General features: G+C 40.3%; 1 protein-coding gene across 1 annotated transcript in view; it reads left to right on the plus strand.

The window, feature by feature from the left end:
* LOC112103175 (von Willebrand factor A domain-containing protein 8) overlaps window positions 1-26,472 on the plus strand; it is a 255,098-nt gene that overhangs the window by 435 nt on the left and 228,191 nt on the right. Inside the window, exon 2 of the mRNA XM_029911809.1 lies at window positions 12,160-12,237. Within this exon, the coding sequence (XP_029767669.1) occupies window positions 12,160-12,237 (78 nt within the window). The remainder of the gene's footprint in view (window positions 1-12,159; window positions 12,238-26,472) is intronic.

The raw sequence follows: 26,472 nt of genomic DNA on the forward strand, positions 1-26,472 counted from the left end.
GCCTGCAAAGCCAACTACCATCAGCCCCCACTGTCCCTAAACTCCAGTCTCCTCAACCCCCAAACTCCATTGCTCCACATCCCACCATCAGCCCCTACTACCCCCAAATCCAATCACCATCAGCTTTCACTGTCCCCAAACTCCAGTCCCCTCCATGCCCCCATCAGCTCCCACTGACCCCAAATCCCAGCTCAACCATAAACCCAAATTCTAGTGTCCCCCCATTCACCAATATCACCTCACTACCCCATATCCAACCACCATCAGCCTCTAATGCTGCCTTTACACCTCACTATCAATCCCCATTACCCCCCAAATCCAAGCCCCCAAAATCTAATCCGCACCAGACCCTGCTGCTCCCAAAACCCAATCTCACCTGTCCAGATCCAGTTCTAATTCCCTCCCTGCCTCCCTCATCCCCAAACTCATGGCTCCATGATTTTAACCTCCTCTAGTCTTAATCTCCTCTCCTCCTCACACGCTAGTGGTATCTTCCATTTCATGCTAGGTGCGTTGGGTTTTGTTTTGGTGGCTTTTACTTTAAAAATTTCTCAGGGTCTTGTATCCCTTTTTCCTGTCTGGAAAGTCAAAACAAAAGTAACTGGGGAATAGGAGCAGGACAGTTCCCTGCTCCTCTCCATCTAAACTCCACTGAGTGTATAGGCTTTGTAGTAAAGTTGGGAGATGTTGACACATTTTAGGGCAACAATTCACCAATTTTTCCATTCTGAGAAGCACCTCATGAGAGAAAAGGCTCCAAAACACTTGCCTTGTCTGTCCATTGTTTGTGTTTCAAAATGCTTCATTTTATGGATCACCAGGAAGAGCTCTGCAGCCTATAGTTTGAGAACCACTCCTCTGGGACAGAGTAGTGATGCTTGTATTGTTACCTCTATGCATCCGAAGAAGTGAGGTTTTTACTCACGAAAGCTTATGCCCAAATAAATCTGTTAGTCTTTAAGGTGCCACCAGACTCCTTGTTGTTTTTGTAGATACAGACTAACACGGCTACCTCCTGATACTTGATTGCATAGGATTGCCACTTTACAAAGGCAGAACCCCACTAAATTCAGGGGTCCGATGATACTGATCTATTTGCAGGATTGGACTTGTCTGTAGAATATAGTCCTCCTACCTTGAGGCAATTTTACAGGTTTAAAAAATGGTCTCAGAACCTGTATATGTTCCCTTAAGCAGCACTATTAGGACATACAGTTGACCTTGGTCCTGCATATATTGGGTGAGTGGGACCGTGTTCCTTGAACAATCCCAGAGTATCTTATAATGATGTTCAAAACATGTGACAACCTTGCACAAATTAGAACTGGCGCTTAAAACAATGACATACACCAACAGTAGGTAACATTTTTCTGGATGTGTGCCAAAGGAATCACAATTCCTAAATATAGACTGAATAATGACCAAGTATGAATTATGGAGCTAGAATCCTTTTGAGAGGTCCTGATGGTCTCTTAAATTTATGTACTTGTTTTAATTCTTACTTACAGCACTATTACTCAGTTTTGCTGCCAGATAATGAGCAATCAGTCAAACAGGTTTGAGTTAATCAAGGAAGGAGCTAGTTTGAGGAATGAATATAATGAGGTCTTATAATATTCAGAGGATGTTTGAATCGGAAAAAATGTATAAAAGTGAGATTGAAAAGATTGGGATTTTTTACCATAGAAAGGAAATGCATAAGAGGGGGCGTGATAAAAATTATATAAGTAATAGTATCGAGAAGGTAGATCAGGAGCTTTAGTTCTCCCATCTCATAACTCAAGAACAAGAAGGCGTTCAATTAAATTAAAAGGTGGAAAATTCAAAACTGATAAAAGGAGGTACTTTTTCTCCCGTTGCATAATTAGACTGTGAAACTTTTTAACCCAGTGCACAATTAGATTACAAAACTCTGTGCTACAGGATGACATTGAGGCCAAGAATTGAGAGAAATTCAAAGAGAGATGGGGTATGTCTATGGATAACTCCGTTCTTGTTATCAAAATTAATGATGATAATGTTGGAAGGAATAGTAAGCCTCAGGGTTTGCACGTCCTCTGAAGCCACTGTCAGAGACCGGCTACTGGACTAGATGGATTTTGGATCTCATTCAGTAAGGCAATTCTTATATTCCTATGAATTGTGAGGTCTTGATATTAGGAATACTATTTATTGCCCATTCTCCTCCAGTGGACTCCATTCTCCTTAGGTCCTCCTCACATCCTCTTGCAGGACCCAGGTCTCCTATACCTTTGACAACTTCGGGTGTGCAGTCGGGTAACCTGCTCCTCCTCTTTTGCAACAATGGGTACTTTTGTTACCTTCTCCATGGGCTTTCAGGGGGCTGCCCCCACTAGGAGGCTTCTTGATATAGTGTTTCCTCTCTTCCCCTATGCAAAAAGAGATTTTTGGGAAGGGCTGGAAGCTGCAGCCAGCTAGGTAAGCAACAGTCAGTCTGGCTCCCTGATTGCCTGAAGCTGAGACACATCCCAGATTCTGGTGTGGCGGTAGCTCCTCAGTATTGAAACAGAATGGTTGCCGGTCACAGTTTTGTAAAATGTGAAGTGGGGGCACCCACCTCCCCCTAACTTCCTTTGCAATAGGGAGTAGAGGCCTCCTGGCACCTTATGAAGAGCTGTGGAAGAACAGATGAAGGCAGCCAGTGACAGAGAGTTATGAAGAGTGGGGTGTGGAAGTCATAGAATTATGGGAAGAGAAAAGAGGTTACTAAAGCTTCATGGAAACACTTGAGAGACTTGTGCAGCTCAAATGGGAGATCCTATTTTTTTCTGATTATTATTTGATTTCTTGAATAAAGTCCAAGAGTTGGTCCATTTGAGAATTTTTATATTCAGGTTGCATGTTCCAAGCCAGTAGAGTATAACAGTCTGTTACTTTTCTTCAGTGAAGTGGTGGTGATGAAAATTGTATTTACTTTGTTGGCTGAGCTTATGAGCAATGAAGTGTGCAGCCTTTTATTGGCTGAGCGAAGTGAGGCCTACACTCAATTCGATGGCATTTCTCTGCTTGTGTGTCTGGGCATAAGTCTTGAACACCACAGCCGATCAATTCCAAAATTGCAGGATATGTTCTACACAAAAATGGGAAGAATCCTATTGATTTTTGGTGAAAACCAGAAATGGGTGGGAGGGAGACAGAGCTCTTGGTATTTGGTTAGCACACCCACAGCTTCAACCACATATGTTGTTGTCTAGAGAGTTTAAAAAAAATGGCTGCCATCAACTTTTTCTTTTAATGCCTTCCAGTGTAACAACACACCCCATCTCAGCTCTGCCCATTGTTCCAAAAGTGTTTAAAATGTTGACAACCTGAATGACTTATATCCCAGACAGAGAGAAAAGAAATAATTTTATAAATTCCAAATTAGGGGGGAAATGGAGGGCAGCAAGGACCCCCTTGTGTGTGTAAGGAGGTTGGCAACCCTCTAGATGTAAGCAAGCTAAGACGAGCAGTCACAATGAAAATGGGGAAGACTGTGAGTTCCTGGCATATGGTGAAAGGGAGAATTTTTTGGGGTGCATACAGAGCCTTAGGCATGAGGATGGGAGTAGGGGAATTGCAGGGAGTCTCTGAAATAGAGGAGGAGGGTGGCACACAGGGAGTTTGTGGGGAAAATTGCAGGGATGCTTGTGTGTACAGTGAGCTCAGACCATGCAAGCTACAAAGTGTGCCACTCTGTTTTATATGACTTTTGGAGGATTAGGATATAAGACAGGCTACATCTACACTGCACTTTCGTCGGTAAAACTTTTGTTGGTCAAGGGTGTGAAAAAACACACCCCGACCGACAAAAGTTTTACCGAGGAAAAGCGCTGCTGTGGACAGTGCTTTGTTGGTGGGAGATGCTCTCCTGCTGACAAAGCTACCACCCCTCATTGGGGGTGGTTTTATTTTGTCAGCAGGAGACCTCTCCTGCCGACAAAGAGCGGCTACACTGCATACCTTACAGGGCACAGCTGTGCTGCTGTAAGGTGTGCAGTGTAGACATAGCCATGCACCGCTCAGCAGACTATTAACGCATAATAAACATGATTCTTGGTCATTCTCTTTGAGTAAAATTCAGTACAGGCTGTGAGATTCAAAATCTGGTAATTGTTTTAAATTTAACTTCTAATATTTAGTAAATATTTAATTATAGCCACGATTGTTTGTGGGTTTGTTTTGCAAATATTTTTTGGGTTAATACATAAACCTTGTTGTCCTGAAGTTGAACTTGTTTAGCCAATTCAAGCACTCTGCAAGGACTCTTATTAAAAGTCACATAGGAATTGCCAGGGTGAATTTTGAAGGGTGTTTCAACTAGTTTTCAATAAAAGGAAGTTCTTTTTAATAAGTCTTTTTGATTTTCAGACATGGTTTATTTTCTTTTATTGTGTCACTGAAAATATACTAATGATCAATTATGCTTGATGTTTAAGCTCATTTAAAAATAGGTTGACAGCTTGGATATTCTACTTTGAACAAACTGTACTTTGGAAACCTTATTTTAGTATTGAAACACTAAGTTACTTTTACATATTATAGTACAGTACTGACAAGCCGGACAGCTTAGCACTGATAAAGCACACTAGTGGAAAGTGCCAACTACCTAATTGGTGAACAGGACAATTCTTAAGTGTTCAGCCCAGGATATCATCCTTTTTGAGCCAGAACATTTTTGGCCATTAAATTCATGTTTTTACTGGAAAAACAAAGCAGCTGGCATATACTCCCTCCACATCACTAAGATTCAGAGAATTCCCTTTCAATTGGGGGCGTCAGAGAATACAGCTGAAGGCCACTCATTTTTTGGTAGGAATTAATATTTTTGATAAAAATCTCTTGTAGCCAATTTACACAACACATTGTAAATACAGGGCAAAACTAAGGTATACACAATAAGTACAAAGTTTAATTATCCTACTGTTAAAAATATTTAAACTGATTTATCACAAGAGGTGTACAATATATTAATTGAGCATTGTCAATCATTCCATACTAACAGTGCATAATATTTTCACAAATTGCCAAGATGTATAATGCTTTCAAATTATAAAAAGCTCTGCTTTATGCTGGTTTCTTTAATCCCATAAATGATTATTAGGTGTCCAGGGAAGATTCCAATGCAGAAATAATATGCTCAGAAAGGGGGAGAAAAAGGAGTATAACAGTACTTGTTAGTTCTCCAAGAGAAGACACTTGATGTTTTGAAGCTCAGCTTGCTTTATCATCGGCTTTGTAATCAATCCTAGGGTAAATACAAATATATATTGTCTTTATTGACATTGTAGACTTTAACTAGTGAAGAAAATCATTAGTCCATAGCAGGTCACAGAAGAAAATCAAGCCTTAGCCAAAAAACATCAGAACTTCTCTGGTTCTAACACAGCTAATGTTGATTGGAAATTACATTATGTATTATGAAAATATTAGATGCTGAAAGTCAGCACTGTGTTTCCTTTAGGGTGACCAGATGTCCCGATTTTATAGGGACAGTCCCGATTTTTGGGTCTTTTTCTTATATAGGCTCCTATTACCCCCCCACGCCCCCGTCCTGATTTTTCACACTTGCTATCTGGTCACCCTATTTTCCTTAGAGGGAAATGCGGCACCACATATTTTGTCCAGAAGAGTATTGGTTCTCACTTGAAGAAATGTTGCTAACTAAGGCAGGAGACTTTTTTGAAACGTTAGTAGAATTTCAACGTAAGTACCCTTATTTGCTAACAAGTAACCCCCAACTCTGCAGACTGTTTAATGCAGTGGATATAGAGCTAACTTAATCAATTAACCCCAAAAAAGGAAGCAGTGGAACAAACTTTTGCTTGTGATACTGTTTTCCTGGAACACGTAAATAAAAAAACAAAACAAAACACCCCTAGTACTCCCAAGACCACAGTTATCCTTCAGATGTGTATAGAATAGGCCTGCGAGCATGAATACATTTATAACTAAAGACTACAATGCACAAGCCAAAATGCAAGCACAGAACTATTTAAATAAGTGTAAAATCATGCATTTAACTCAAAATACATGCTTGCTGTACTTTGTAATAATTTATTAAAAAAGGCTGAGGAAAAGGAAAAAACAAATTCTTAATAACAATACCATTATCCTTTTCAAGCTTAAATTGGCTCTCTAAGGATGAGTTGCCATTCTCTCTGCTACATGTCCTTTTGTAAAGGTGTTTTGTAAATGACATCAGTTGGAAGCATTTATTTTCCTTTCCTTCTCTTTATCATGAAATGAGGATCTAAAAATATATATACAGATGTAATTTAGCTGTTGAACTTTTCTCAAACAGATGTGGTATAATCACACAGAAATTAGTGTTAGCAGTGCATAACACCACAGTTTTAATGTGTTTGTGCTATTAGTTGAAGAGAGAAGATGAATATTTTATAAAAGACTGAATTATAGATATTTTGAGATCACTTTTTCAGTATGGTAATCATATAATTTCAGACCTAAAGAGTCCAAAAGAGAGAATTCTTAACCACCCAATAAGAATGCATTTCAAACCTCCCAGTGTCTCATTAGGGTCCCGATCCTGCAAAGACTGACATATGTGCTTGGAATTATTTATATGCATAATGTTACCGACCTCAGTGGGACTGCTCACAGTGAGTAAGGTTTTATACATGTGTACATCCTTGCAGATAAGAGTCTAAAATTAGAGGGGATTCTTTGTTTTAAAATGGCCATTTTACATTAATTTTATTTCTTTTGTTTTTCATGATGTGTTATTTCACCATAAAAAGTAGCTAATAGAAAAATGTAGGAAAAACTATTTTCTGCTACTTTTTTTTTAATTGTGATTAAGATATAATCCAGTGTTTCTCAAACTTTTGTATTGGTGACCCCTTTCACACAGCAAACCTATGTGTGCGACCCCCCCCTTATAAATTAAAAACACTTTTTTTGTATTTAACACTGTTATAAATGCTGGAGGCAAAGTGGGGTTTGGGGGTGGAGGCTAACAGCTCGTGACCCCCCATGTAATAACCTTGTGACCCCCTGATGGGTCACGACCACCAGTTTGAGAATCCCTGATATAATCTATTTATCTGTCTTTATATATATGACTCATACCATTGTTGTGTATGAGAGTATGTCTACACTACGGAGACCATACTGGCATAGTTATGTTGCCGTAGCTATGGCAGCATAACCCCACAGTATAGATGCATCCTATTGCAATGTAAGGGCTTTTTCTGTCCGTTTAGGAACGCCACCTCTCTGAATGATGATAGCAAGGTCAACAGAAGCATTCTTCTGTTGGCATAGGTTGGGATAGCTGTCAGTCAGGTTTGTGGATTTTCCACACCCCTGAGCAATGTAGCTATGTGAATCTAAATTTTAAGTGTAGATCAGGCCTTTGAATCTCAAAATTTTTAAAAATAGATATAACAATAGCTCTTTATTCACCACTTGTAGGAAAAATAATTTGATGGGGTGGAAAAAATATCAAAGTAATATATGAGCTTTTAAATGAGATATAAATCTAGGTCTCCAATCCTGTGATTGTGATCCATGTGGGTGGACAGCTGCATGAAATTCTGTTATCATGTGGGGTTAGGCATGGGCTTGATAGTCTGACTGATAGACCTAATTCTTAGCCACTTCTGATCATATGAAGAACCTATGATCAGCCTCGTCTACACTTAAAACTTAGGTCAACATATGTACGGCACTCCGGGGTGTGAAAAATCTAAACTCCAGAGTACCCCAGCTATGCTAACCCCAAACCGCCATGTTGTGGCAGTTAGGTCGACAGAAGAATGCTATTTACTGTCACTTGGGTAGGTGGAGTTCCTACAGCAATGGAAGACCCCCTTCCGAAACTGTAGTCTGTGTCTGCACTATGGGGTTATACTATGGCTGCAGTAGCAACCATAGTGTAGACATGGATTTTGTCACTTCTTGTAGGAATAGGGGTGTATTAAATGTGTTATCCACTCTAAATTGCAGTTCTAGAAAAATAGAGGGTGTTAGTTTCCATGGGTTGTCACATTTTTATTAGCTAAATTATCTCAAGATAAGCAAATATCTTTATTTAGAAGCTCACTTTCCAACAGTTCTGCGGTGTCTGAGTGAAAGTTAAAAATTGCACAGCTTCAGGAAAGTGCTACTGAGCTATTGTGTTAAGGTTCAGTTTTAAACTAGCACTCCCTCCCCCCCAAAACTGTCTGTTCAGCTGTGGTTTTCAGGACTTCATCTGTGCTCATTCTAGGGTCTGGTCTACACTAGGAATTTACATCGGTATAGGTATGTCTCTCAGGTGTGTGAAAAATGCAGACCCGAGAGATGTAGCTATATCGACCTAACCCCCGGTGTAGATAGTGCTAGGTTGACGGCACAATTCTTCCGTCAACCTAGCTACCGCCTCTCGGGGAGGTGGATTACCTATAGCGATGGGAGAATCCCTCCCATTGGCCTAGGTAGTGTCTACACCAGGGGTCGGCACGGCCAGCACATCCCTCGCCCGCACCGCTTCTCGCCGCCCCCATTGGCCCGGGACGGCGAACCGCGGCCAGTGGGGGCCGCGATCGGCCGAACCTGCCGCGTCAGCAGGTAAATAAAACTGGCCCGGCCTGCCAGGGTGCTTACCCTGGCGAGCCGTGTGCCGAACATTGCCGACCCCTGGTCTACACTGAAGCGCTACAGTGACACAAGTGTGCCATTGTAGTATTTTAACTCCATTTTGATGGGGGTAGTATAAGGAGAGAGAAAGTTTGGAATTCTCATAATATAGGTTTGTAATTTTTAAAAAAACGTGTGTCAATAGACGGAACCCTAGTAATATACTTGATGATGTTAGAAGGACAGGTGAGGTCCCTTTGTATATGTACCATAGAGATAAGCATGATAGAAGAACCTAGACTAGAGTTGCACACTGTGATGTTTCTGTAGGCTGAACTCATTGCACACACCAGGAGCTCCTTGCGTTCCTCCATTTCCCCACAATTTGTAATTTGTAAAATTATTTATTTTCTTTCTGTCTGGGCGACAAGTCGTTCAGGGCATCATCATTTTAAATTCCATTGCCATCATGAGCAGAACTGAGATGGGGAGGAGGATGTAACCTGGACAGTGTTAATGGATGTCATCAACTGGTTCTTTTTACAGAGCTGGCTAAATCTGATATGTTTTCTAACCAGATGCCAGGAGCTCTGTATGTCCCCTACTTCCACCTTCCTGTTTTCCCCAAATGGGCACTGTATGGGCCTGATTTTAATGGAATTTCAGGCTTTTCTGATTTTCTGATTTACATTAAAATCAATAGGCTCTGCACTTTGATACCTGGAACAGTCCATGACAGGATGTCGTTTTCAGAATATATCATGTTACAGAAAGACAGGCAAACGGAGAAATGCCATCGAGTTGAGTGTAAGGCCTTGCTTTGCTTGGCGAATGTAATAGGTAGCCTAAAAAACTGCTGTAGTTTCTATTGTATGCAGTGTAGTTGTAGCTGTGTCAGTTCCAGGATATTAGAAAGACAAGGTGGTCGAAGTAATGTCTTTTATTGGACCAACTTCTGTTGGTGAGAAAATGGTCAAATAAAAGTAGTTTCTATTGTGATCCTAAAGCTTATACTGTCTTATTTTTGTATACAAAAAACATCAAAAATAGAAGGGAAGTTGCTTTGGTTTTGGTTTTGGTTTTCTTTCTTTTTTTTTTACTTGTCTGCTCTTTGTCTGGTATCACACATCTTGTCCTTTCAGCCCATGTCTCATTCCTTCTGTATTTTGAACGAATCATGTGTATAGGGGAGAGAGACAGTATGTTTACAACTTGAATGTAAATAATTTAAGCTATAAGCTAATTAGTCATATACACTTGTTTTGTCGCTCGTTGGCTGGGGGAAGGCGAGAAAACAAATTGACACTAAATTCCTGAGGCAGACAATCAGACAAATCTGTTTTAAGAGGAATTTTAGCATTTAAGAAGATGACCTGAAGAAGGGGGTTGTGGAGCTTCAGGCAAGCAGTGGACCCCTCGGGACACTTGCTGAAATTTCAGATGTCTTCCAGCCTGCTCAGGATCCTACTTGGATCCAGCCTGTTCAGCCCTTCATTATCACCCCAGTGAGCAAGAGACATTAGAGCTGCAGACACATAAGCGGAGTGGGAGGGGAGCTTTGGTGTAGTTTTCAGCCCTAAAGTGCTGGCTTACTACATTTTTTTGCAGCCTACGGAGAGAGTAAGTTTTAAAGGGATCCTGAGCTTAAAGGTACAATGACCATCAACTAGCCACAGGGAAAGACTGACCTATTATATTGATGTAAGTGGAGTTACTGTAGGAAACACTGCATACGTTGTTTGTCGATACAGTGCTTCTTGTAGACTGTTAAAGGGTATTAAATAATGAATGTTAGATTTGTTCAAGCATTTCTTAGGAGCCAGGATTCAGGAAACAGCAAGAGGAATGTGGTATTAAAATACAGTAGGATGAAAGGATGCTACAAAATATCATAATTCAGACACATTTACATTACTATTGATCCAGAAATGAAGAGTGTAAGGAGAAGTAGCTAATGTGGTTTTTTGAGGGATTGGCCAAGGACTGGAAGTTGATATTAAAATACAAATCTGTACTGGAAATGGAAAATTGACAAGTGCAACTTAACAAGAATACAGCCAATTAAGGGGTGCTGGGAAAAGATAAAGGCAGCAAAGTTGGAGAATGAGCTAATGCTAGTTGAGAGAGTCAAGGGGAATAATTAGGGTTTTAGAATTTATCAGGGAAAACTTGTAAGGCCTGAGAGAAGTCCATTAATAAGGACTAGTTTATGGGTTTGCCACAGACCCTGGGTAAATGGCAGTACAACTAGGTGTTGCCCAAGGAGAACCTCGGGTGTCACAAAATGGTCCCTAATTCCTCTCTTGCTCCAAGGAGGAAGTAATCTGTGCCAGCTCTATACCTGGTCCAAATACTTTCCCTTCTATGCTAGCTCAGCTGTGCTCGCTGGTGAATTTTTGGGGGTATAAGAGGTATAGTGAAGGCTTCACCCACTTCCCTTCCCACACACCTGTGCAAGAACGGGAGAAGTGGCTCTGTGGAGTCTGCTCTCGTTTGTCCATGCTGTGATATTTTTATGTCTCCTCATTCAGCTGCATACTGTGGTCCCTAATGGGGCTTAAAATAAGGAAGGATGTGCCTGTATCAAATAGGCACAAAATATCTGAAGTAGTGAACTTTTTAAAATGTTTAAAAAAAAAAACCCACCTCCTAAAAATACTGTTTGAACTAGAAAAAGGTTGGTGGGAAAAATCACCTGGTCAAAAAAGGAGGAGAAAGACCCTCTAAAATAATCATAGATAAGGGATACTTGAAAACCCTGAATATATACAATCCATGTCAGACATCTTGCATACATGTTAAAATAATGAGCTAACACATTTATTGAACCCTGTAGCTTCTTGTGAGCTGATGAAAACAGGGAGCTGTGACCAGGATCCTTTTGAAGCACATGGGCTGAGCTGGGGATTCATGAGAGGGTTCTGGATGCTAGCTCTGACTTGCAGGCCATATATTTGCCACCCCAGTCTCTCAGAAAAATATAACCATAAACTAAGCTACCAATTCTAAAACTTCACAAGAACTGATAGGACTTAGTGTTTTGCGACATCTTAGGAAGACACCAGATTCTGCAGGTGTGCAACCATTGAGTTGATGGGGCACTGATTGAAATGAATGGGTCAATTTTCACAGCTCAGAGGTATTGTTTCAGGCTGTCTACATACTCCGGAAAATCACCACTCCATTAAGTTATGCTCGTGTCACATTTTCAAGGTTCTGCAGTCATGAGGGCTAGAAGATTAATTTTTAAAAGATGAAAGCTCAGATTCTGTAGCACAGCTCTGCGGCGAAGAGTGAATTCCATAGCTGTGGAATACAGAGGGCCCTGGCTATAACAACAACGAAAGTACACTCTATGGAAGTGTTTCTTAAACCAAAAATATCCTGGTGCTTGAACCATTGGAAAGTGTTAGATGCTAATACATTAATAGTTCTGAAACTCAGCAGAGGCTGTTCCCTGAATGTGCAGTCATACCCTTCTTCACTTCTAGGCCTCCAGTGTCAGCATTATTGCAAGCACATGTATGCTTTTTAAAAAGTGTACAGTATATTTTAATATTTCTTCTTTTTTTCTAGGGGATACTGTTACTATTGGAGATGTGTCATTTAAACTCAAAACGCCAAAGAGCCCAGAACTTGTGCCACTGAACTACAGTAAGAAACCTCTTTCCTTTGGCTAGTGAATGTATAATGTGTCTGGAATATTGGAGCCCAGTCCTACAAACCCTTACTCTCATGCAAGCAATATGTCTTAACTTATCCTTCAATATTTTAAAGAAGAAATATATTTTTTAGATGGAGGCTGATTAAAATTGTAATGGGCATTCACCCTCCCCTGCCATTCCCCTTGAGAGAGAAGCTGGGGGAATGAGAATGGAAATGCTTTTTGTGGTGGGCCTGTTGCTGGTGCTAGGCGAGGCAGGCACTGCTGTGGTAGGACTGTGGTTGCATTAAAGTTGTTTGGATTTTTAGATAATATGGTCTTACCTCATTCCTTCAGATACTCCTGATGTTACAGTACTTTCAGGATAAGTTACTTACGTTCATTATTGTTAATACTTTAGATTAGTGTTTCTCAATCTTCTGAGGTTGGCAATCCCTTTATTTGAAGTAAAACATTTTCACAACACTTTTACACATTTACTGTAAAAGTCAAAGTACAAATGTATTGGTAACAATAAACCTATATAATTTAACTGTGTATATGAATAGAGAGGTTGATAGAGCGGATTTGACCTTGAAGGGTAAGGGTGTGTAGGGAGCAGGGAAGTGAGATTTCTTTGCTTTAGCTTGTAATAACTCTCAATGCCTTGTGACCCACCAACTGAGAAATACTGCTTTACATCATTTAAAATTCCTAAATATCCAATTTTACTTTACACCATTTGTGCTGTACTTTTACTTCTGCATTTCACCCAATTTTAACAATGAAAATGCACTAGTCCATTTCACTTTTGTTTAGTCAGTTTTCTCATGCACTAACACAAATGCTCTCATTTCAATAAGAACAAATTACAACATTTTAATTCTATTAGGTTTGGTAAATCTGTATGGGTATGTATTTATTTTCTGTAATCTAAATTTGAGGCCTGAATTATTGGATAGTGTCTCTTAGTTTTTGGCATAGAATCATAGAACTGGAAGGGACCTTGAGAGGTCATCTAGTCCAGTCCCCTGCATTCAAGGCAGGACTAAGGAGACCATCCCTGACAGCTGTTTGTCCAACCTGCTCTTAAAAATCCCCAGTGATGGAGATTCCACAACCTTCCTAGGCAATTTATTCCAGTGCTTAACCATTCTGACAGGTAGGAAGTTTTTCCTAATGTCCAACCTAAACTGCCCTTGCTGCAATTTAAGCCCATTGCTTCTTGTCCTATCCTCAGAGGTTAAGAAGAACAATTTTTCTCCCTCCTCCTCGAAAACTGTTATCATGTCTCCTCTCAGTCTTCTCCTCTCCAGACTAAACAAGCCCAGTTTTTTCAAGCTTCCTTCATAGGTCATGTTTTCTAGACCTTTAATCATTTTTGTTTCTCTTCTCTGGACTTTCTCCAATTTTCCACATCTTTCCTGAAATGTGGTGCCCAGAACTGGACACAATACTCCAGCTGAGGCCTAATTAGCACAGAGTAGAGCGGAAGAATTACTTCTTGTGTCTTGCTTACAATACTCCTGCTAATACATCCCAGAATGATATTTGCTTTTTTTGCGACAGTGTTACACTGTTGACTCATATTTACCTTGTGATCCACTATGACCCCCAGATCCCTTTCCGCAGTACTTCTTCCTAGGCAGTCATTTCCCATTTGGTATGTGTGCAACTGATTGTTCCTTCCTAAGTGGAGTACTGTGCATTGGTCCTTATTGAATTTCATCCTATTTACTTCAGACCATTTCTCCAGTTCGTCCAGATAATTTTGAATTTTAATCCTATCTTACAAAACACTTGCAACCCCTCCCAGGTTGGTATCGTGTGCAAACTTTATAAGTGTACTCTCTATGCCATTATCTAAATCATTGATGAAGATATTGAACAGAACCAGACCCAGAACTGATCCCTTTGGGACCCCACTCGTTATGCCCTTCCAGCATGACTATGAACCACTGATGACTACTTTCTGGGAATGGTTTTCCAACCAGTTATGCACCCACCTTATAGTAGCTCCATCTAGTTTGTTTATGAGAAGGTCATGCGAGACAGTATCAGAAGCCTTACTAAAGTCAAGATATACCACATCTACTGCTTCCCCCCTATCCACAAGGCTTGTTACTCTGTCAAAGAAAGCTCTCAGGTTGGTTTGACACGATTTGGTCTTGGCAAATCCGTGCTGACTGTTACTTATCACCTCATTATCTTATAGGTGTTTGCACATTGATTGCTTAATTATTTGCTCCATTATCTTTCCGGGTACAGAAGTTAAGCTGACTGGTCTGTAATTCCCCGGGTTGTCCTTATTTCCCTTTTATAGATGGGCACTATATTTACCCTTTTCCAGTCTTCTGGAATGTCTCCCGTCTTCTATGACTTTTCAAAGATAATTGCTAATGGCTCAGATATATCCTCAGTCAGCTCCTTGAATATATTAGGATGCATTTCATCAGGCTCTGGTGATTTGAAGACATCTAACTTATCTAAGTAATTTTTGACTTGTTCTTTCCCTATTTTAGACTCTGATCCTACCTCATTTTCACTGGCATTCACTATGTTAGACGTCCAATCGCTACCAACCTTCTTGGTGAAAACCGAAACAAAGAAGTCATTAAGCACCTCTGCCATTTCCACATTTTCTGTTATTGTCTTTCCCCCCTGATTGAGTAACGGGCCTACCCTGTTCTTGGTCTTCCTCTTGCTTCTAATTTATTTGTAGAATGTTTTCTTGTTACCCTTTATGTCCCTAGCTAGTTTGATCTCGTTTTGTGCCTTGGCCATTCTAATTTTGTCCCTACATACTTGTTCATATTCATCCTTTGTAATTTGACCGAGTTTCCACTTTCTGTAGGACTCTTTTTTGAGTTTTACATCACTGAAGATCTCCTGGTTAAGGCAGGGTGGTCTCTTGCCATACTTCCTATCTTTCCTACACAGTGGGGTAGTTTGCTCTTATGCCCTTAATAATGTCTCTTTGAAAAACTGCAAACTGTCTTCAATTGTTTTTCCCCTTAGACTTGCTTCCCATGGGATTTTACCTACCAACTCCCTGAGTTTGCTAAAGTCTGCCTTCTTGAAATCCATTGTCTTTATTGTGCTGTTCTCCCTCCTACCATTCCTTAGAATCGTGAACTCTACCATTCAATGATCACTTTCACCCAAGTTGCCTTCCACTTTCAAATTCTCAACCAGTTCTTCCCTATTTGTCAAAATCAAATCTAGAACAGCTTACCCCCCAGTAGCGTTCTCCACCTTCTGAAATAAAAAATGGTCTCCAATACATTCCAAGAACTTGTTGGATAATCTGTGCCCTGCTGTGTTATTTTCCCAACAGATGTCTGGGTAGTTGAAGTCCCCCATCACCACCAGCTCCTGTGCTTTGGATGATTTTGTTAGTAGTTTAAAAAAAGAGGACAAAATATGAGGACATATGGTTAAGTTACAAGATTTGCTAAACATGTGAGCAAGACATACCAGCCAGATATCTAAGAAAGAGGATTCTCTGTATTATCTCAGAGCACTGGTCCACCCTGTCTGGTATCCTGTCTCCAGCTGTGGCTAAGCCCTGATGCTTCAGGGAAAACAACACCCTCGAATACTTTTGGCATATGGTGCATCAGGAAAAAAAATTCCATCCTGACCCACACAGATGACTGGCTGAATCCCTGAAGCGTGAGATTTGATTATAGCCATTGTCTTAATGCAGAGATGCAAGTGTTATGAGCATGTCGAGGACGTATAGAACTTCCTGTTTTCTCCATGGTCCATGAAGGGAAGGAATGAACAAGGGGGTTCAAAAACCTCCCAGGGACCACCACCACTATCCAATCTGACCCTCCTCCCCAACATACGGGCCACAAAATTTCTCCTAGAAACTGGATTAAGGCATGTCTTTTAGAAAGAGATCTCATCTCATTGTAAAGACTCCAAGTGATGGTGAGCCCCCCACCGCCCCAGTAAGCTGTTTCAATATTTTATCACCCTTACTTCTAGGAAATTGCATCTTATTTTGTGGTTGAATTTATCTAACTTCAATTTCCAACAACTGGAACTTGGTAGGCCTTTGTCAGCACGATTGAAAAGCCCTGTACTATGAGATCTCTTCAATATGTAAGTATCTATAGACAATGATCAAGTCATCTCTCAGTCTTCGTCCTTGATAAGATGAATAGGTTGAGTCCTAAAGCCTCACCTCATAAGGCTGTTTTTTCAGCTCCTCTGTCATTTTTGTGGTCATCACTTCAACTCTCTTCAGTATTTCTGTCGGAAGACAGGATACTAGGATAGATGGACCTTTGGTCTGACCCAGCATGGCTGTTCTTATGTTTTTATTTCCACATCCTTCTTCACGTGCGGACAGCAGAACTGGACACAGTATTCTAATAGGCCCTGAAACTAGCACAGTCTCCCCCAAGGTTCCCCAGCGGCTGTTGCTTCTTCCCCCAGAGTCCCACCGAAGGTGTTTAGCCTTCTGGTTTACAGTTTACCTTTTCAGGGGAACGCCGTGCAGAAAGCCACCAGACACCCAGACGAATACACAATTTTAAAACAGCACTATTCATTACTTAAGTAGCATGATAGATACCCAGATCTATACAAAATAATAAATACACCTCTATGTATTTCCCTGCCTCAGATTCCTCACCAATCTGGAGACTTGTTGGACTTGGGCAGAGCCCTGTGAGGTGTCCAGTATTTTTGCCTGCAGCTCATGGCTTCTCTTCAAAATCATGGAGCCTTTTCTAGCCCCACTAGCCTTCTCTAACGTTGACTGGTCCTGCAGTTAACACCCTCTCCCCACGACGAAAACCTGCCTAAACTTCCTGTGCCTCTTTCCAAAATACTCTGTTTTAAGTTTCTTATAATTTTGCTATACTTAAACTGTTTGCGCTGAAATTTTCCAAGCCAGGTGTCTACCTAAGACTGATTTTGTGTGTGTGTAAGTTTCAGCTATAATGGTTCAGCAATTTTCAAGAACAAGGCTAGGGAAAAACAAGTTGTTTGCCCAAGTTAAAAAAATTCTTACGAGTGTTTAGTTCAGGCACCTCTCTGGGATAATGTAGTCAGAGTTGGCCAATTTATAAGCCTCTGAAAAATCTCAGTTCACACATGCTCAGTACTGAGCCTGTTCCTTCCCCTTGCAACTCCTACACACTGTTAGCGTTTGGCTGCTAAATTCACTGAAGATTCTATTTGTATTGAATGTGTTCCATCCCCATGTAACTCCTACACGCTGACTGGACACGCTCTAACCCATGGCTGTAGAGGCTGAGCAGGACTTCTGCTGCAATCGCTCCTCCTGACAGCAAGGGCCACTGGGTATGGGGCACACAAAGGTTCTTTAGGACATGGGGCAAAATCTGAAACTGAGGCCCCCAGTCCTTCCAAAAACATTACCACTCAGGGGAGGTTGATGGAGAGGCTGGAAAGCGAGCCTGCACTGTGCTCATCCCACAGCAACAGCTCTTGTCCTGGGTTTGCCCAGCAGACCCTCCATTTTGACAGAGGGGCCACCAGGCCAAATTCCAGTTAGTGGTGTTGCAACCCAGTGCACGTTGTTGTAGTGCCATGCAGGTTTGGCCTGGTGGCCCCTCTGTCACAATGGAGGGGCCACTGGGTGCATATTTCAGTAAGGGTTCCTGCGTGATGCTAGGTAAATCAAGTAAACCAAAATTTTCACAGAGGTCACTGAGTTCTTCATTTTCTGGGTGCCCAACTTGAGACACTGGGGGGTTTGATTCGCAGAAGTGCTGAGCACTCAACTGCAACTGAGGTTAATGGGAGCTGTGCACTGAACATATAAAGTGTTATAAAATGTAAGTACTCTGCATAATTGGGCCCTAAGCTTCTGAAGTTAAGCACCCAAAATTAGATGACACTTTTGAAAATGTTGGTCTGAATTTCTCTGCATTAGTTCCCCATGTGTAAAATAAGGACAATAATATCACCTTAACTCAGACAGGGTTTGAAGATAAATTCATTAATGTTTGTAAAGAACTAAATCCTGAAATGAAAACACCATAGAAAAGTCCCTAGACAAGTATAATTCTGTGTTCAGGATGTAGGCTTTGCATGGTGTATAGTAAATAATGCGTGGGGGACACACACTGAAGGATGAGGACAAAAAATAAATATTGAATGGCTACTTATTCAGTGAGTACCATCCATCCTGAGGACTGATTGCACATGGATAAAATAGTACATTACCATGTAATTAATGACAGCATTATATGCATATGTACCCTCATTTTGGTATTTTCTAATTTGTGTGTGGTTGACTTTGCAACCTTAACATTCTTTTAATGTAATTTTCTTGTACGCAGTATATATTGTAAAATCAGATTATCCGAAAAAGACTTTCCACATATTGGATTTTAAATTATTATAATTTAGTATTCGTAAATACAACTGTCTCTGTCCAGTGGATGAGCATCTTGCGGATGAATAGCATACAGAAACCATGAGTTGAACTTTCTGTAGCAGTATTCTACTAATAAATTAAAGTATTCTTATATGGTCCCCTCTATTTACTTCACAATATAGTATAAGTAAAGCAGTAATTCCTACTGATGTTGACTGCAAAACAGAGCCATCTTGTAGCATTGATCTTTAAACAGAATTCCCTATTGAAGCTAACTAACAATTCTGCTTAAAAAGTCTGTGACATTACTAGGCCCATAAATGATTAATATGTGTGTGTTAATAGTGGGGTTTACAGCAATAACTGCACTTAAGGTAACATAAGCTGTGTTTTTCAGGTAGTCATACATTTCTGAAACTTTCAGCTTGCAGGCTGAAATTGTCAAGGCTTTTTTCTGCTCAGGGTTTGTTTATTTGGTAGTTCGAGCAAAAATTGTTCAGCCACCAGTGTTTAGGAGGAGAGTGAGGAAAAGTTATACTTCCTCCTTTAAATAGGATTCCCAAAATCACAAGGAAGTTGCAAAAAAATGTTGACCAGTTTAGAAATAAATAGTTGGATTAAGAAATATCAGAAAGCAGATACTGATGTGTCAGAAGAAGAGGTGGTGGAGCAAACTGATAATTTAAAAAACATGAAATCCATAACAGTGGTTTACATCTAAGAATTTTGAAGGAGCTTAAGCATGAAATGGCCAATCTGCCTACACAACTATGCAATTTCTCTTTTAAAAATAGCCACTGTTCTTTTTCAAGTAGTGTCCCTGTAGTTGCTCCACTTCAGGTGTGCATGTGCCCTTTGCCTTTGGTCAGAGATTTTTAGTAGCAGTGTTTGTGCCCTACACATCCTCTTCATGTCCCAAGTCAAGACTATATAGGGCTGTGCATGTTAAAAACCCATAGTTCCTTCTCAACCACCTTCGTCCAGTGACAGAATTTAGTTTGTGGCTGTTTTTCTTTTTAGCACTAGAATATAGTATATAGTGTTAGTTCTTTAGTTAGTTTATAGGCTACTTAGCAGTTTATAGTTGTTGGAATTGTTGTTCCCATTTTCTTTTTTCTTCCTAAAAAATAAAAAAAATGTTTTTCCCCCTATTCAAGGGTCAATTTTCTTTTCTTGTGTCTGGGATGCTGGGTTCCCTGGGTTTTAAAATGTGCCTCTCCTGCCAAGTCAGGCATTGCTTGGGAAACTTGAATATCCCCTACAAGTGGAAGATTTACACTTCTCTTAAGGGAAGATCCCATAAAAACAGGAAAATTAAGTACAGGCTATTAATGATGGAGCAAACCTTAAGACCGGCTTTAGGCCCAGGTACGGAGAACCCCCCTGTACAGGAACCCCCCAGTTCTGTTAGTGCCCCGTCTACTTTAAGATCATGGTCGCCGAGAGCTTCCACGTGAAGGCAGCATTGAGACCCCGGTCTTCGAAACTCTCTGTGAGTGAGGTTACCTATAACAGCTCCATCAGTCCTGAACTTTCCACTCAAAGACTAAGGAAGGAGATAAGAGGAGCAGGACTAAGAGTTCCTCCTCAAAGAAGATCCAGTCCCTGGAGACTTCAGTCTCTGAAAGGAGTGCTGTTGAGGCTCTGACTACTTCAGGTATGGTAAAGCACTCTAAGATTTTCTCTCAGTTCTATATCTTGGCAGTAAAAGAATGGTACCAAAGATGACTACTACTATCATCAGAGCCCACAATAGCAAGAAAAACAGCCTCTTCGGACTCTGTGGTGCCATCGGTGTTTTCATCGGTGCTTCAGACAGCAACATCAGGAACAACCTTGGAGCCTATATCAAGTTCTATCATGTTCCTGGTATCTCAAGAGTTCCGGTGCCCTAAAGTTCTCATGGTACCGAACAAGCCTGCTTGTGACTTCCAGACACCTCTTAGTACCGAGATCTGCTGTGTCTCAAAGTGCGCATTTTGTATTGAAACGTATTGCTTTATAAACTTCTACCATTCAGGGAGAAGGTTTGTCACCCCCTTTACAATATATGGAGGAGCACTCAGACTCAGACTTAGCTTTCTGTTCAAGGGTCTCCAGTTTATTCAAGGAGATGTTATTCCCCTCTGCAGATGAAAGAGAGGCAGCATAGAAGACCTCTGCCTGTTAATTCTTGGGAAGACCAGTGATGGCTACCTTCCTCCATGCCTCATGGTCCTCCTCATTGGCTTTATTGGAGCCCATAGGTAATGTACTGCAAGTAGTTTTGAGGGGCTCTACTTGTGGTCTCCTTAGTTTTACACTATACCACTGTGCATGACTGCTTGATTAAGCTCAGCCACCCTTCCTTGCCTTCCAATGCCTGGCTATTCAGCTCAGACTCCATGTCCCTCCTTTATCCTTTTCATAGTCTCAGAAGGCAGTGGGGTGATGGCCCAGTGGGCTGGGTTTGCTGGAGGTTTTCCTAGATGATTGTCAAGGGCTCCTTGGCACACTCAACCAATCATAGCCTGTCTGTGTGTTGGGCTGCACCTTCTCTGGCTCTAAGGATATTTTGACTGAGGCGGAAGGAGCAGCCTCCTTCCTCCGTCTTTAGTCTCTCCTGGGGAAGGAGCCAAAGGGCAATTCAAGTTCTTCTGATATCGCAAGGTTTTCCCTCTGACCCCACCCATGCACTGTAGGCAGGGCTCAGGGTAAGCATCATCCTTTTCTCTTGAATGTTCTATTGCATGTTATTGCTGAATGTATCCTGACTAGCCATTGCATTTTCTTTTCTGTTTTTGCCAAGGCAGTTTGGGTTTCTACGTGATCTAGTATGTTATGTTGCTCCTTTGGGAGTGGATGTTACCTTGTTGGGGGTAAATTTCTTTGCCTGCCTGCATAAAGATGGTAGATATGAAGGAAAATGTATCTTCCAGAATTATGGAATTCACTGTAGCTTGAACAGAGAGACTTACCAGGAGAGACTGCCTGGAGTCTCTTTCAGTGGTGGCTTTCACCCTTTCTGTGGGGGCAGGGTTGGTACACGCTGCAAATCCAAGCATTAGTGGGCTGGATTGTATCTTTGGCTGGGTAACCATTTTGATTTTGACATCTGCTATTTAGGAAGAACAAGCAGCGACAGCCACCCTTTGCTGCAAAGACTGTATTTTAAGTGTTTTGGAGGATTCTCGGGCTCAGGCTTGACTGCTTAATTTATAAGCAATGCATGCACATTTTGTAAGGTGTCCGCCTGCTTCTCAAATAATACAATATAATATCATACACTTTCTTTCCACCAGCCTAGATACACAAGTGTAGCAACTTGTAATACTGTGTACTATTTCGTGTGTGCCTGATGGTCTTTTAGTGTATAACTTACAGAGTATACTGCAAACTCTTCTTTTACAACATCTTACAGACTCAAAATAAAAATATAGTGCCAGATCCTCAGCTGGTGTTAATCAGCTTACCTCCATTGAAGCCAATAGAGCTACACTGAATAATAGTGAACATTTTGTGGCATATATATGCAATCTAACTTTAAACTAGTTTGCCTCAACCCCTAAATTTCACCTTAAAAAAAGGTTTACTATTGGCCATAAAATAAATGTATAGTACTTCTACGATGGTGATAAATAAGAGAATATAACCATATAAAAAGTGTAAGTCAATATAGATATACTGGGTCATTGTGACAATGAAAATAGAGTAAGTACACAACAAATAATATAAGTTAGATGCACTTGTGCAGTATAAGTTGCTAAAGAAAGTGTAGAAAAAATGTGATCACCTAATTATGGACTGAACTATAATGCATAGGTACAAGAAGGAGAGGAGAGGTTGTATATACAATCATAACTTCATAATTTCCTGAATTATTGAGTGCTCAACTGTGTAATTTAAACATAGTTAATATATAGAGTATATGTATCGAGAGGATCAATGATGTATAGAAGTTAAATTTTAGTATAAAATAATCTCTGGAAAAACAAGAGAGGTAGTGTCATGAGAAACTATCTAGGAGCATACTTTCCTTGATGACTTTTCAGCATTTATTTGAAACATATTGCTTCTGACTGATTTTAGAAATAGTCAATGTACTGACTTTTGGTACTTTACAAAATGTATTTTAACTGATAGAACTTTAATCTGCATGCTAACTGAATGATTTGGAAGGAGTAAGCAAAGAAACATTTTCCCAGCTGCTGGCTACTAAATATGTCAGTAAGGAATTCTGCCTATGGTGTCATTATCCCTAAAAAGGGAAATTATGAAATTTTGTAGGAATTTAAAAACCAGTATTTCTGGATATTAATACTCCAGGGTAAATATTATGACCAGGAGAACATAAGTGCACTGGAGTACATTAAATCCGTGGGGGAATGCCCCAGAGACTTTAGAATTTTCTTGTATGCTGTACAACATTTATGTTCTGTTCTACATGACAGTTTGTTTTGCAGATGTTGCTGTACATTCTTAAATCTTGTTTCTATTTCTGGCACTGCTTTTAAGTCTGACCCAAGTTTTTTCTTGAGGCCATCCTAAAAATAGAACTGGCTACACGTATTACTGTGAAATACACCAGAGGCATTCACAGTCACGCTGCATGACAGCTGCCTTAGCCATGCTTTTAATGCATGATTTGTGAAATCGAAGAGTTCAGTTTTACAGCAAGATTTCCTACCTACTTAAAATGTTATCATATATGGATATTGTGACCCTCTTATTGAAGAGCAGTCATAATAAAAACGCACAAGGGACAAGTTAATAAAAGAGGTTAAAGGACGTAATTAATGCCTTTCAAGGATGGTCTGCATCTTACAATTTTTAGGATAGGTTTATTTATTAAAACAATTTTACATTTGTGGTTATATTTTTAAAAGCAAATACTTGTTCAGCAATTATAAATAACAATCTCTTGGTAGTGCAGTTTTTCTGATTTGCTGCATGAGCCCTCTCTTCTTGAACTATGTGTTATAATGAAGCTTTTTTTAATTTCCCAAAGTCTCTCTCAGAAAGTTTCACACTATTAAGAACATAAGACCAGCCATACTAGGTTAGACCAAAGGTCCACCTAGCCCAATATCCTGTCTTCCAACAGTGGCCAATGCCAGGTGCTTCAGAGGGAATCATCAAGTGATCCATCTCCTGTCGCCCATTCTCAGCTTCCGGCAAACAGAGGGTAGAGATGCCATTCCTGCCCACCCTGGCTAATAGCCATTGATGGACCTATCCTCCGTGAATTTATCTAGTTCTCTTTTGAACCCTATTATAGTCTTGGCCTTCATAACATCCTCTGGCAAAGAGTTCCTCAGGTTGACAGTGCGTTGTGTAAAGAAATACTTCCTTTTGTTTGTTTTAAACCTGCTGCCGATTAATTTCATTTGGTGACCCCTAGTTTCTTGTGTTATGAGAAGGAGTAAATAACACTTCCTTATTTACTTTCTCCACACCAGTCATGATTTTATAGACCTCTATCATATCTCCCCTTAATCGTCTCTTTTCCAAGCTCAAAAGTCCCAGTCTTTTTAATCTGCCCTCATATGGAAGCTGTTCCATACCCCTAATCATTTTTGTTGCCCTTTCCTCTACCTTTTCCAATTCCAATATATCTTTTTTGAGATGGGGTGACCACATCTGCAGTCAGTTTTCAAGATGTGGGCGTACCGTGGATTTATTGAGAGGCACTATGATTTTTTTTGTCTTCTTACCTATCCCTTTCTTAATGATTCCCAACATTCTGTTATTCTCTGCGGGGAATTTATTTTTCAGAATTCCACTGTGTGTATGTGTTATGTATGCAATGCATATTGAATTTGAAGAAAATATTTTTCCAGCATAGATATGTTTGTATGGTGACACCAGATGGAATAAACAATATGTTATCTTTTATGTGTCCATAAATAATCTGTTGTTTAAAAGCACTTACTTGAATTGTCTGTTCCCTTTGGTTGTTAATACAAATGTGTACATTGTTTTAAACAATTTGTGCTTAGGGTCCAATATTGTTCCCATTGAAATCAATGACGGGAATCTGGTCGACTTCAGTGGAAGCAGGATCAAGCCTTTAGTGGTTTTCCTGGATGGCAGGTCAAAATATCCAGCTTAAAATGTTGAAGTTTTTTATTCTGCACTGAGAACCTTATTTGAACAACATGCAATAGTTTTGTATGCTGCATTGTAGTGTACCCTCCTCACCCGAATACTTGAAACAGATGCTTTTCATACAAGAAATGTGATTAACTTTAAAGTTGAATTCAAATGCTTTTAAAATGAATAGTGTGACAGACCCAGACCAGTGGGGTACAGGAGTCTGGTAGAGGGCAAATATACTGGTCACTGGATGAGTAGTTTTCTGTTCCCTGAGTGACCAGAGCAGGGGCTGCACTAGAGTAATCAGGAACCTGCTAGAACCAGTTAAGGCAGGCAGGCTAATTAGGACACCTGGAGCCAATTAAGAAGAAGCTTCTAGAATCAATTAAGGCAGGCTAATCAGGGCACCTGGGTTTTAAAAAGGAGGTCACTTCAGTTTGTGGCGAGAGTGTGAGGAGCTGGGAGAAAGAGGCGCAAGGAGTTGAGAGTGAGAGGGTGTGCTGCTGGAGGACTGAGGAGCACCAGCGTTATCAGACACCAGGAGAAAGGTCCTGTGGTGAGAATAAGGAAGGTGTTTGGAGGAGGCCATGGGGAAGTAGCCCAGGGAGTTGTAGCTGTCATGCAGCTGTTATAGGAGGCACTATAGACAGCTGCAGTCCACAGGGCCCTGGGCTGGAACCCGGAGTAGAGGGCGGGCCCGGGTTCCCCCCAAACCTCCCAATTGACCTGGACTGTGGGTTCTTCCAGAGGGGAAGGTCTCTGGGCTGTTCCCCAACCCACATGGTGAATCTCTGAGGCAAGAAAATCCGCCAATAAGCACAGGACCCACCAAGATAGAGGAGGAACTTTGTCACAATAGGTACAAAACGCTATCTTTAGGGCAAGAGATGATTAGCAGAATATCTAGGTAAGCTGAAATGATAAATAATTTGTATCTATTTTTAATTTATTGCATTTATTTAGATTAATAAAACATATGCTCATCTTGTTCTCTGGGTGTGCATATAGAATTAATTTTTCATAACAATATCAAAATGGCTGGATCATCCCCCCAGCCAGTAAATACACATAAAATATAATAAATAAAAAATGAAAGCCAGACATTAGAAAATCACTTTGTATATTACTTATCTTTCAAGATCTGATTTCTTTGTTTCTTCTGCAAGGCTTTGGTACATCACTAGCATCTGAAATTGTCTAAGGCAGTGGTTCCCAAACTTTAACAACCTGTGAACCCCTTTCACTAAAATGTCAAGTCTCGCGAACCCCCTCTTAAAAATGAATATTTCCAGGGATTTTCTCCTTTACCTGAGTATAAATTATAAAAGCAGTGATCTTGGAAATATAAAATTTGTTTTTATGACATGCTTATTACACACTATTTATTATAAATTACTATTTATCATTACAGTATTTTTATTAGATTATGAAAAGGGCAACATTCTTCCAAGATCTCACTTTCATAGCTTATCACTTTGAATAAGCCTGTTATAAGACAAGGCTCCTATGTTTCATCAAGGAGTATCAGATATGAAACAGCATGAAGGTATTTAAGAAGCCAACTCAAAGAGTTCTTCCTACACAAGCATTCAGGTCTTGAGCAGTCCAGGCAAACAACGCACGTTACAACAAAGCTTAAACTTGTTCTTCATAATAATTTTAAAAACAAGATTAGCTGCCTATTTAATTTTAAAAACAGCAAAAAATATCCATCTCCCTTTCCATTTCTTATAAGGAGTCTTGAAGTTTAAATCTCCTCAGTGTGATAGATATGTTTGCTTTGATCTGCTTAGCTCTTGGAAGTCCA

The sequence above is a fragment of the Terrapene carolina genome, unplaced genomic scaffold, assembly GCF_002925995.2.
Source record: "Terrapene carolina triunguis isolate 2854851 unplaced genomic scaffold, T_m_triunguis-2.0 Scaffold18, whole genome shotgun sequence".
Taxonomy (NCBI): Eukaryota; Metazoa; Chordata; order Testudines; family Emydidae; genus Terrapene; species Terrapene triunguis.